This window comes from Arabidopsis lyrata, assembly GCF_000004255.2.
Source record: "Arabidopsis lyrata subsp. lyrata unplaced genomic scaffold ARALYscaffold_2, whole genome shotgun sequence".
Classification (NCBI taxonomy): domain Eukaryota; kingdom Viridiplantae; phylum Streptophyta; class Magnoliopsida; order Brassicales; family Brassicaceae; genus Arabidopsis; species Arabidopsis lyrata.
The window spans coordinates 10,694,658-10,706,594 of NW_003302554.1; the positions used below are offsets into that span (position 1 = coordinate 10,694,658).

Here is an 11,937-nt window from a genome sequence, read left to right on the forward strand (position 1 = left end):
ATAATCTTCAAGTTGGAATGATTATGTTGTGATTTTGGAGTCAAATGGAAAGAAATAAAGCATAAAATAGAGAAGAATTACTGAGGCAAATACTCACATAGTTAAAAATTGTGTGAATATATAACTAAAAATCCTAAGATATCAGTAAATAAGTTATAAATCCCGATTAACTTACACATGTCGTACTTTTGTTAATTATATATCTTTCCAAAATTTTACAAATTTATTTCTTTTTATTTTGACCAGAAAATACTTTATTTGGTACATTATATGGAATGCATTAAATTGTTGATTTCTTTCTATTTTTTATATATCAAATTTCATAGTAAATAAATATAAATTAATTATTTAAATGAAAATGAAAATTAAGAAAATAAAAGAAAACTTTCAATTAGGGTTTTAGTACAATAACAAACGCCACCCACATATTTTTGTTGTCTATATATATACGTCTTATCTCTCTCTCACATGTATTCACATCCTTTTATCATCCTCTTAGTGTACAAATCAAAATCAGTCTCTTATCTCTCTCTCTGTCAAAACTTCTCCATTTCAGCATCAATCCAATTCTAACTGCAACACTATAATCAGATCCAAAAATGGCAAACGGATCCTTATAGATCCTAATGAGTATGTCCACATGATGCTGTCAAGACATATATGTTGTCTAAACGACAGAAGAGTGTATGGAAGCTGATACCTTTTCTTTTGAATTTAATCCTTTTGGCTTATTGACATAATTATTAACATGATATTATTGATATATATTATGTCTTACATATGTTAGTTACTTCATTAATGTATTTGCAGATACCTTTTCTCTTCTTCGAAAATCTATCAACAACCAACATGGGATCTCTTGCTGTTCATTCTGATCGCGTTGCGAAATCGTCATCCAAGGTTTCTCTCTATTTTTCAGTATGTTTTCAATAAATTATCTACACCGTTTCCCTCCTAACATAAAACTGATGACTGAATTGATGATTGCATTATATTTTAATTAGTAGAATAGGTTTTACACATGAACCAACTTGAAAAAAAAAACACTAATTGTATGTATCGTAAAATATGAAAACAGCTTGGATAAATCGAGGCAAATAAAAATTTCAGATAATCCATGATGTAAAAGACAACAAAAAATAGAGAATATGAACGTTTTTTTTAATGATTTTTATATTAGAAATTTAGGGATATCTGGATCTGGATCTCAGAAACAACTACTCTGGATCCCCCAATATATGTATGTATCTGGAATATAAACTGTCACAATAACATTTACATAGATTTTTACATGGTTTATGTTCACTCTAAAAATTCAGAAATTTTATAAAAATACAATATATATATATATATATATAATTTAATAAATTTATATATAAAATGTAATCCAAATCAAATCTGGATATTCACACCTTAACTCACAATACCTAGGATCTTGATCCGGAAGCTCTAGATACTTTAATTTTTGGATTAGATTGGATCTCAGATATTTCGTCAAGTCCTTTTTGTTAATGCCACTACAAGAAAAATCAACATTGATAGCAGTAGAAGATAGCACATTTTCCTAAACTGCTATAAAATATGAGTTCGTAATTTTGGTTACTTTATAATAGCACCGGATAAACGCTAAGACCCCAAATCCTTTAGCGGGAAACAAAAATGACCTATTCCGCCAACACTTAGCCAAAATAATTCACTTTTCCCTCTGTTCTCGAGAAAACACAAACTTTTCCCTCTGTTCACTCTCTTTAGTAACAAAACCTAAACTTCTCAGATCCACGATTTCTCTCTAATCCTAGCCAATTTGCATACCAAAATCGATTCCAAGCTTGTCGCCGGCCATAAATTTCTGTTCCTCCGCAGTCACATTCTCCAGCGCCGCCGCAGACACATTCTCCAGCGCCGCCGCAGACACATTCTCTAGCTCAAATCGAAGGCATCTCTTTCTTCCCAACTCTAACTACATTCTTTCTCTCATTTCAATGTGATTTCGACTTGTTTAGATTTGATTACAGTCCTTGAAATTATCGATTTCGCTCAATATATGCTCGATTCCAAGCTTGAAATTATCGATTTCTATCTGTTTTTTTTTTTAATTTCTCTCTGCGATTTTAGGGTTCATATGCTTTGAACTGTTTTTAATTGAACTGTATTCGCGATTAAGCTCAAATCCAAGCCATGTTTCAAATCTAGGGGTTATATTAATCGATCTGTTTTCTATTAAGTGCTATCCTTTTGCATGTCTGTGAATGAGAATTAGTTATCTGTGCTCGTGCTTTAGTTTATAGTTTTGAGCTTCGCCTGATGAAGAAACGAGAATAGTGTTTTGGTTTTGAAAGTTTTAATCGATTTTATTGTTAAATAGGATATTGACTAAACTAATTTTATTGTTTTGCAAGTGTTGGTGATTGCATTATTGGGGAACTGAAGCTTATCTTGTTGTTGTAATCACTCACATGTTAGTCCTAAACTAATTTTGTAGTTTTTCTTTCTCTTACTATTGTTTTGGTTTGTTCTTCAACTTTTTTTTGTTATTTATAATGTGTTTGAGTTATATTTGAGTTTGAGTTAAACATAGTGTAATGTTTTAAGTGTGTGAAGAGTTAAACTTAGTGTAGTGCTTTAAGTATCTGAACTTGAGATAATAATTGTCAGATATTATGTGTTTGTGTTCTTGTCAGTTTGTGTTGTTGTCTTTGTGTTAATATAATGTATTATCTTGACCACAGTTAGATGTTTGAGTTTCAGATTGTGTTAATGTCTTATCTAGAACTTGAGATGGTATCTTATGGTTGAATTGTTGTTCTAAAGGTCTTACTTACGCTTAGTACATATAATGTTGGACAAGTCATGGGTCCATCTCTGCAGGTAAGGAATTAAAATACTTTAACAGTTTAAATGTTGGACAACTCTTAAATTACTTTAAGAGTTTTTTTTTTCCCTTCTATTCTTAAGAGTTGATCCTGCTTATGAGAGAGGTGCTCGAAAATTTGTACGAGCTGTGACTGAGGCTTTAGGAGACATTGATAAGCTAGTTTGTCCATGCATCGACTGCCGTAATATTGATCGTCACTCGGGCAGTGATGTGGTTGATCATCTTGTAACAAGAGGAATGGATGAGGCATACAAGCGGCGGAGTGATTGGTATCATCATGGAGAAGTGAGCTCTGGGGCTGAAGTAGAAAGCAAAGTGAACCACTGGAATGAGGAGATATTTGACTTATATAAAGCTGCTGAATATTTAGATGAAGAGTTAGCTAGTAAAGGTGACTTAGGTGAGATTGTAGAGGGTGACTTAGTTGAGATAACTGAAGGTGAAGAAAAGAGAGAAGATGAGTTTCTTGCAAAGCTAGCAGATGCGGAGACACCATTGTATCCAAGCTGTGCGAACCATAGCAAGCTATCAGCTATTGTGGAGCTGTTTAGAATTAAGACAAATAATGGCTGGTCTGACAAGAGCTTCAATGAACCGCTTGAGACATTGCCAAAGATGTTACCCAAGGAGAATGTGCTTCACACATCATTGTATGATGTGAAGAAGTTTTTGAAGAGCTTTGACATGGGATATGAGAAGATCCATGCGTGTGTAAATGATTGTTGCCTATTTAGAAAGAAGTACAAGAAGCTCGATAATTGTCCAAAATGCAAGGCTTCAAGGTGGAAGGTTAACATGCACACTGGTGAAGTAAAGAAAGGTGTCCCACAGAAAGTATTGAGATACTTTCCAATAATCCCACGGCTTAAGAGAATGTTCAGAACTATGGAAATGGCGAAGGACTTAAGGTGGCATTTTAGTAACAAGAGCAGCGATGGAAAATTCCATCATCCTGTAGATTCTGTTACTTGGAAAAAAATGGATGACAAATACCCTTCCTTTGCAGCTGAAGAAAGGAACATCCGGCTTGGACTTTCCACAGATGGATTTAATCCGTTCAACATGAAGAATACTAGGTATAGTTGTTGGCCTGTTCTGTTAGTTAATTATAATCTGCCTCCTCACTTATGTATGAAGAAGGAGAACATCATGCTTACCTTGTTGATTCCTGGACCACAAGAGCCTGGTAATAGTATTGATGTTTACTTAGAACCACTAATAGATGATTTAAACCATCTGTGGAAGAAGGGAGAGTTGACTTATGATGCCTTTGGTAAAAATATTTTTACTCTTAAGGCAATGCTTCTTTGGACTATTAGTGATTTTCCTGCTTATGGAAATCTTGCAGGCTGCAAAGTTAAGGGTAAAATGGGATGTCCTATATGTGGAAAAAACACAGATAGTATGTGGCTGAAATTTAGCAGAAAGCATGTTTTTATGTGTCATAGAAAGGGATTAGCACCAACACATAGTTATCGGGATAAGAAGGCATGGTTTGATGGGAAAGCTGAACATGGGAGAAAGGCTAGAATATTAACTGGTCGTGAAATTTCCCAAAATCTGAGAAACTTCAAAAACGATTTTGGTAATGCTAAAGAATCTGGAAGGAAGAGAAAAAGGACTGAATATCTTGACTCAGGATCTGATATTGATGATGAATCCAGTGAATCAGAAGAAGAGGAAGAAGTAGCAGTTGACGAGGAAGAATTATCAAGATGGAAGAAAAGATCCATTTTGTTCAAGCTAGAGTATTGGGAGGTATGTTTAATTGATTAACTTTCAGAATTAGTCAATTATACTATGGGTTTAAGTTTGGTTTTGTTGTATTTGCTAGGATCTCCCGGTGAGGCATAATTTGGATGTAATGCATGTAGAGAGAAATGTGGCTGCAAGCATTGTCTCTACATTGTTGCATTGTGGAAAATCAAAGGATGGTCTTAATGCTCGTAAAGATTTGCAAGAACTTGGGATAAGAAAGGATTTACATCCTAGTACACAAGGAAAGAGAACTTACCTTCCAGCAGCTCCTTGGTCTTTATCAAAGAAAGAGAAGAAAATTTTCTGCAAGCGGCTTTTTGATTTTAAAGGTCCAGATGGATATTGCTCTAATATATCAAGGGGTGTATCATTAGAGGAGTGTAAGATAACAGGTCTCAAATCACATGATTATCATGTATTGATGCAACAGCTACTCCCAGTTGCACTTAGAGGATTGTTACCAAAAGGACCTAGGACAGCAATCTTTCGCTTGTGCGCATTCTTCAACATGTTGTGTCAGCGAGTTATTGACAGGGAGCAGATTTCAGTAATGGAAGCTGAAATAGTTGAAACTCTCTGTATGTTTGAAAGATTTTTCCCACCCAGCTTCTTTGATATCATGGTACACTTGACAGTTCATCTAGGAAGGGAAGCTCGTCTTGGAGGACCAGTCCATTTTAGATGGATGTACCCATTTGAAAGGTATAGCTTCTGTTATATACTTCATCCTTTTTATTCTTGAAAACACAAAATCTGTTTCATTACTAATGTTTATATTTAATACTTTGCAGGTACATGAAAGTTCTGAAAGACTTTGTTAGAAATCCTGCAAGACCGGAAGGTTGTATCGCAGAGTCTTACCTTGCAGAAGAATGTGTGCAGTTTTGTAGTGATTTTCTGAAAAAGTCAACTAGTGTATAAGAAAAACTGGATAGAAATACAGAGTATGAGAATATCTCTATTCTAGAAGGTCGGCCTATATCCGCAGGCACTTCATTTACTCTCACTGAAATGGAGAAAAATATAGCACATCTTGCTGTCATTCAGAATATTGCTGCCTTGGATCCTTATGTGGAGTAAGTTTCTGTAATATCTTCTTACTCGATTTGTTTCTTTGGTATCCGCTGAGACTAATTGTTCATTTTTTTTTTTTTTTTTCAAGCATGCACCTGCAATATCTACAAGACTCATATCCAAGATGTAGACGTGAAGCATCACTGTTGTGGACTATGCATGCTCAGAAATTTGCTACTTGGTTAAAAGAGCAGGCAAGTAATAATATATCTGAATGGTATGCATTCATGATTCTGGTTTTCATATCCTTTTGTTTCTGACTGTTCTTTGTTTTTTTTACATTTGGTAGATACCAATAGTTTCAAATGGACATGAAGATACTCTTAAGTGGTTGGCTTATGGTCCTCGGTGTAGTGCTAGGTCTTATACAGGGTATATAGTTAATGGTCAACAGTTTCACACAAGCTCACTTCAAAGAAAAAGTCAGAATAGTGGGGTTTATTATGAGGCTACTGCTATGTGTAGATCTAGTGCTAAAGATACTTCACAAGTGTTTGATTTGGTATCATACTATGGGAGAGTCACTGATATCATACTACTTGATTACAATGTGTTTTATGTACCTCTATTCCGATGTCAATGGGCAGTAAGAGGTAATGGAGTTAAGGTCGAAGATGGTTTCACGCTTGTTAACTTGAATCAAAGTCAAGTCAGCTTCTTGAGGGATCCATACATATTAGCCTCTCAGGTAAAACAAGTGTTTTATTCAAGAGAAGATGATTCATCAAGTTGGTATGTTGTCATGAAAGGTTCTTCAAGAAGATACAGTAAGGAAGATGTTGAAGACGGAAATGCAGATATTGGACCATTGCCATCAGATGTTGACATGGATCTTGAGATGGATGAAGCTGAAAATGCTAGAACTGATTGTGAAGGCATATATGTGTCAAATGTAGCTTCTTGTTCATTTTCAGCTTGTCTTGTTTATACTCTGTCTGGTGTATGCCTAGTCTTTATTATACATCACTGTCATTTAGATTTTCTGTTAAATGTATTTTATCAGCATCAACATGTTCTAATTTATTGTTCTTACATGCAGGTGAACTGATATGGGGCGTCCAAATAAGAAGGGTGGACAAAAAAAGAAAAGTAAGGCTGCAAAAGACACTGATGAACCAGAATTTATATGTACTGTGGAACCACAGACTGAGGCAGCTGAAGTACAAGGAGAACAAGAGACTGAAGCTGCTGAAGTACAAGAAGAAGAGCATAGATCAGATGTAGACGTGACTGAAGCAGCTGAAGTGACTGCTAACAATGAGGAAGAAGCTGAAGGTGAGCTTGAGTTGACAGATGAGAATGAGCGTCCAGCTAAGCGCAAGAGACATAGAGGACCAACAAAGATGAAAAACATCGCAAAGGATCCAAATGTTCGAGAAAGAGTTGACTACACTCTCATGGGAGATCCTTATGGTCCGGGATCAGTGAAGTTGTCATCTTATGTAGGTCCATTGGTACGGGAACATGTACCAATCACAATTGATACTTGGAAGAATGTTAGCGAAGAAATCAAAACTGTTCTCTGGAAATCTATTCAGGTAATGTTTTCTATCCAATTTGAGCATTTCTTTTTTCCATAACTTAAGAGCAGTTTAAGTTTTTTACATGTTTTCTTGGCAAGTGAATGCAGGCAAGATTTGAGCTGGATGAAGAGTTTCAAAAGGTTGCTGTGCTAAAGCAAATGGGAAATTTGTGGAGATCATACAAATCCCGCATAGTGAGGGACATTAATGGGGCTACTAATAACCAACAGAGGATGAATCTGAGACCAAATAATATTAATCCAGCTGATTGGCAGAAATTTGTGAAAATCAAAACAAGTGCAAGCTTTAAGGTATTGATTTCAACTGTTATGTTTATTTGATGGTCTGTTGGTGATTAACATGTTTAATTATCAGGTTGTGAGTGATAAATATAAAGAAAGGAGAAGGAAACAGATTCCTCACACTACTAGTCGTAAAGGAATGGTCAGACTAGCAGAGGATATGGTAAGCATATTTCTACTTGTAAGTTTACAGTTATATACCATATACCCTTAATGATATTTTACCTTTTTTTCCAGAAAATTGAAAGTGGAGATCCATCAGAAGTGACTAGGCTGAAGGTGTGGGTCAAGTCGCGTACCAAAAAAGATGGTACGCCAGTGAATACGAATGCAGCTGAGAAGATTGTAAGTTGCAAATTAGTCACAGAATGTGTATTTGAATTTGGTTCTCTTACATGTTAGACTCAGAATCTGTATTTTTTGTTTGCAGAAAAAGGCAGCTGAGCTGGTTGGTAGTGATGCTCCAACATTGACAACAAATCCAGAAGAAGATCACCTCTCCCAACTTCTAGGACCTGACAATCCTGGTCGGCTCAGGGCAATGGGTAGAGGCATGAGTAAGACAAAATTAGCTTGTTTCCAAATAAAGACCAAATGTATGACTGACATGCAAGAGAAGCAAGTTCAATTGGTTAAGAAGGTCAATGAATTACAAGAGGAATTACTGAAAATCAAGAATCAGGTTAGATACTTTATTAGTTCTCAAATTATACATTTAGTTGCTGAGTTATTACATAGATTTTGACTAGTTTTAAATATTACAGAGACAAGAAGCTGAAATAGGTGAAAACTCAGCTGCTAGAGTAAGTTAGATCACATCAATGTCTGATATCAGTGATTCCTTATTTTTATTTTATAATTGACATTTTTCAAATCAATATTTTGTAGAGTGTGAACAAAAGAGCACTCCCAAAGTGTGTGTTGTATGATTGGTCTCATTGTGATGAAAACATTGCTGAGGGGCGAATTCTTTCTTCTGATCCTGATGACTTGGTGAATAACTGTCGCCTAGGCCCTACAGATCTTAAAGTGTTGGTAGAAACTGCTACCAAACCAGATGCATTCCTTTGGAGACCAGCAAGTAACATGTTCACGGTTGAGGAAGCTGTTGGACAAATAATTGCTTGGCCAGCCTCTAAGTGTGTTCTAGTTGACAAGGACATCCAAATAGAAGATATTGCGCCTCTGGTAAATTTTAGTTTTCAGCTAGAACCATATTACTTGATAGATAGAATCATGATCAATATACTGATTCAATTTCTGTTTTGAAACCGTTTGATAGGGTCTTAGAACAAATTCTCTGAACAAATGCAAACTACTAGATTTGTCTAGCGATGAAGTGATTGTTGCTGAAGGTCGTTGGCAGACACAAGAACCAAGCGCATTGGTTAATGGACTCCCTCTCGGACCAAAGGCAGTTAAAGTATTTGTGGATCAAGTCCATCAGCCTGAAACTTTTATATGGAGGCCTACCATGGAAATGACATACCTTGAGGACTGTGTTATGGCTTTTGTATCTTGGCCTGTCAGTAAAGTTGTTTTTGAAAATTCAACAACAGGTCACAAATCTCCTCTTCAGAATTCTGCAGCAACTGTATCAGGTTCTAAATCTGTAGCAGGTGCAAAATCTGCAACATCAGGCCCTAAATCTACAACAGGTACAGGTTCTGAATCTCCTATTGAGGATGCAACAGGTACAAGCTCTCCAATGAAGAAAACTCTTCCAGATTCACAGTCTCCTCTTCGAAAATCTCAGGTAGATGTTTTGGATATGTTATTAAGTTGCTTATGCTTAGTCTTCTGACTGTTGGTTTATTTATATTGGCAGCGTATTAGTAATCAAGTTGTTTCAAAGGAGAATAAGAAGTGCAAGCTGATGGATATTACCGGAAGGAAGCGGGTAGTTGCTGAAGGACGATGGGTTTCAAATGACCCAGATATGAAGGTCCATTTTGTTCCCTTGGGTTCTAATGGAGTTAAGGTGTGGGTAGATATCGTGAAGGTAAGTGATGCAGCAGTTTGGAGGCCATCTGATGAAATTGTGAGTTTGGAAGATGCATTTGGCACAACTCTTGCATGGCCAGATGACAAGGTGATCATGTGTTAAACTTCTGCTTGGACATGAGACTTGGTTTAATTTAGTATTCTGTGTTTAGTATTCAATGCTGCTTTTGGTACAACTTCTCCTTGGACATGAGACTTTTTTTTGTATTCTGTGTTTGGGCTTCTGTAATATATGGATGTTGGATTGTTATCAATGGGGATTGTCAGTACTTTTATAAAACACGGTTGTGTCATGAAAACAAGTACAATAGCATCCAAAAAAAAAATTAAAATCAGTGTCATGTAATATTTTAGTAATGCTATGGTAAAATCATCTATCGTAGCTGTCAAACTGAGTAATTACATAAATTTTACAAACTAAATAGGCGCTATGATATAATATATTACAGCATAACATACAGCTATAATAAATTAAAGTAACTCTGTTCAATATAGCTATGGTAGCGCTACATAACATAGCATGAATAATAACTTATTACATAATTAAAAACAAAATTTAACGAATTAAAACAAAGCGTTTTCTTAGAGCTATGGTAGAAGTCTCTAACATAGCATACAAAAAACACGCTATTGTATGTGTGGCACCTACCATAACTGGGGCAGAAACAGCGTTTATGAAAACGCTATAAATGACATATTATAGCGTTTCTCTCGTGATAACAATGTTGATTTTTCTTGTAGTGATTTCACTTTCTTATACTCAGTCATACACACTGATGTCTCTATATTTTACCGCTTTTAAGCACACTTTTCTCGTGCATTTAGCTAAGTTTCATCTCTTTTTCATTGCATCCATAGTCCTTTTCATATCATTTTCATCACTTAGTACGATTTGCATTGCATGGCATAGCATATTGCCCATTGGATGTGTTTCAGGTATTTGGAGCTTATTTGGGACTTAATGGATGCAAAGAAGAGAATTGATGATTCAGAGCCAGTCTGAAGTCCCTCAAAGATCGACTCAGATGGAAGTCTTGCATTGCGATTTAGCTTCAGAGCTCTTCATACAAGTTATAGGCAATTGAGCTACCTTTCCAACGGAGGTGATTTCAAGCGAATCAGAGCTTTGATCCAAGAGTTATGGTGGTTTTAATGGAGACATATGCAGAAAACTGGTTGGACTCGACAGGAGGTCGAGCAGACGCTCAGAAACCACCAATGGTTGGACTCGATGATAGTAAGATTTTACTCTAACACAAGTATCAATCCCTAATACACATGCCATTGTAGTATATTAGGTTATCAATCCAATCTCAGTGTGACTGCAAGCATTTAAGATATGAAACAGAAAGCAAATAAGTCAAGCCAATTATGAAAGGGTTTTGTGTGTTTCTATTGATCCTAAGCAACCAATTTAACATGCAAATACCGAATTTAAAAGCTTGCAAAAGAGAACGAAACAGCAAGTAAACAAGAACAAGAAGTAAACTAAAGACCAGAAACTATCATGCATAAGCTTTGGAAAAGAAACTAGCAACCTAACAATGCAGAGAAACGATCTAGGCCTAACAGGTCGAGATGGTCACAAAAGCTAACAGAAACGAGATTTAAACAATCAATAGAGATAAAAGGTCCTGAGGAATGGGGTAATCGATTATGGCAGTCTCCTTAGTCTACCTAGGTGGTTAACAAACTCAATCAAGCTATCCCTAGACAATAGATTCGAATACAAATCAATCCACTCTCGTGACAGAGATTCTCAAGCTAAATCACTTTCATACTCAATTCTCATTGAAGAAATATAACCTAGCAGGCATTATGATTCAATCTAATAAAGTCAATAAGTATTCTAAACATCCAATCTCTTGGGCTAGAGTATGCAAATCTCTGGAATAGTTGGTTCAGACATTTCATCAAACACCTTTTGGGTGTGGAAATGTCTGAGATCAACTTCCAATTGATCAGAGAGGAAATAGCATTAAGATCTACTAAACCAGAAGGGAAATCAAGCAATTCTACACTTAACCACCTAAATATACTAAGGATTCCACACCTAATCTATCCCATCCTCAAGAACCCTAATCCACTACTCAAGAACACTAAAGAACATCATGCATAAAAACCCTAGAAAACGTTTTAAACCCAGAAATCATTGAAAAGCAAGTATGTTATAGATAAGAGACAGATCTACAACTTTGTTGAAGAAAAGAAATGCAAAAACTCAAAGGATCAACAGGAAAAACGATTACAAAAACTAGGGTTTATGAGAGAACAAAGGAATATCTGCTGGGTAAAAGGAATATCCCCTGGACAATGGCATGTACCCCTATTTATAGGAAATACTAGGTTGCCCTAATTGGCTACAAGACAAAATAGAGAGTCGGTGGAGGCCAACTCGACG

At 35.9% G+C, this 11,937-nt stretch overlaps 2 protein-coding genes across 4 annotated transcripts; both read left to right on the forward strand.

Annotated features, from left to right (window-relative positions):
• The first annotated feature begins 422 nt into the window (after window positions 1-422).
• LOC110224237 lies at window positions 423-9,816 on the forward strand. Of its 3 annotated transcripts, XM_021010122.1 has the most exons (10): window positions 423-684; window positions 811-900; window positions 2,400-2,458; window positions 6,747-7,245; window positions 7,338-7,541; window positions 7,606-7,695; window positions 7,770-7,877; window positions 7,963-8,720; window positions 8,815-9,288; window positions 9,361-9,816. In XM_021010122.1, exons 4-8 carry the CDS (start codon window positions 6,757-6,759, stop codon window positions 8,275-8,277), a joined length of 1,206 nt encoding a protein of 401 aa, XP_020865781.1. In that variant the 5' UTR covers window positions 423-684; window positions 811-900; window positions 2,400-2,458; window positions 6,747-6,756; the 3' UTR covers window positions 8,278-8,720; window positions 8,815-9,288; window positions 9,361-9,816. The 3 variants fall into 3 exon arrangements, with proteins under 3 accessions (XP_020865781.1, XP_020865780.1, XP_020865782.1); XM_021010121.1 differs by lacking the exon at window positions 2,400-2,458; XM_021010123.1 differs by lacking the exons at window positions 423-684; window positions 811-900; window positions 2,400-2,458 and adding an exon at window positions 6,405-6,599.
• LOC110224236 lies at window positions 2,469-6,394 on the forward strand. The gene is made up of 5 exons (XM_021010120.1): window positions 2,469-2,868; window positions 2,956-4,633; window positions 4,710-5,335; window positions 5,425-5,709; window positions 5,796-6,394. Exons 1-4 carry the CDS (start codon window positions 2,837-2,839, stop codon window positions 5,552-5,554), a joined length of 2,466 nt encoding a protein of 821 aa, XP_020865779.1. The 5' UTR covers window positions 2,469-2,836; the 3' UTR covers window positions 5,555-5,709; window positions 5,796-6,394.
• Window positions 9,817-11,937: the final 2,121 nt, after the last annotated feature.

Coding starts and splice junctions, on each gene's coding strand:
- LOC110224236 (XM_021010120.1), top strand. CDS start 2,837: ATGTTGGACAAGTCATGGGTCCATCTCTGCAG. Junction 4,634..4,709: donor TCAAGCTAGAGTATTGGGAG/GTATGTTTAATT, acceptor TGTATTTGCTAG/GATCTCCCGGTGAGGCATAA. Junction 5,336..5,424: donor TGGATGTACCCATTTGAAAG/GTATAGCTTCTG, acceptor AATACTTTGCAG/GTACATGAAAGTTCTGAAAG.
- LOC110224237 (XM_021010122.1), top strand. CDS start 6,757: ATGGGGCGTCCAAATAAGAAGGGTGGACAAAAAAAGAAAAGTAAGGCT. Junction 7,246..7,337: donor TTCTCTGGAAATCTATTCAG/GTAATGTTTTCT, acceptor AAGTGAATGCAG/GCAAGATTTGAGCTGGATGA. Junction 7,878..7,962: donor CGAATGCAGCTGAGAAGATT/GTAAGTTGCAAA, acceptor TTTTGTTTGCAG/AAAAAGGCAGCTGAGCTGGT.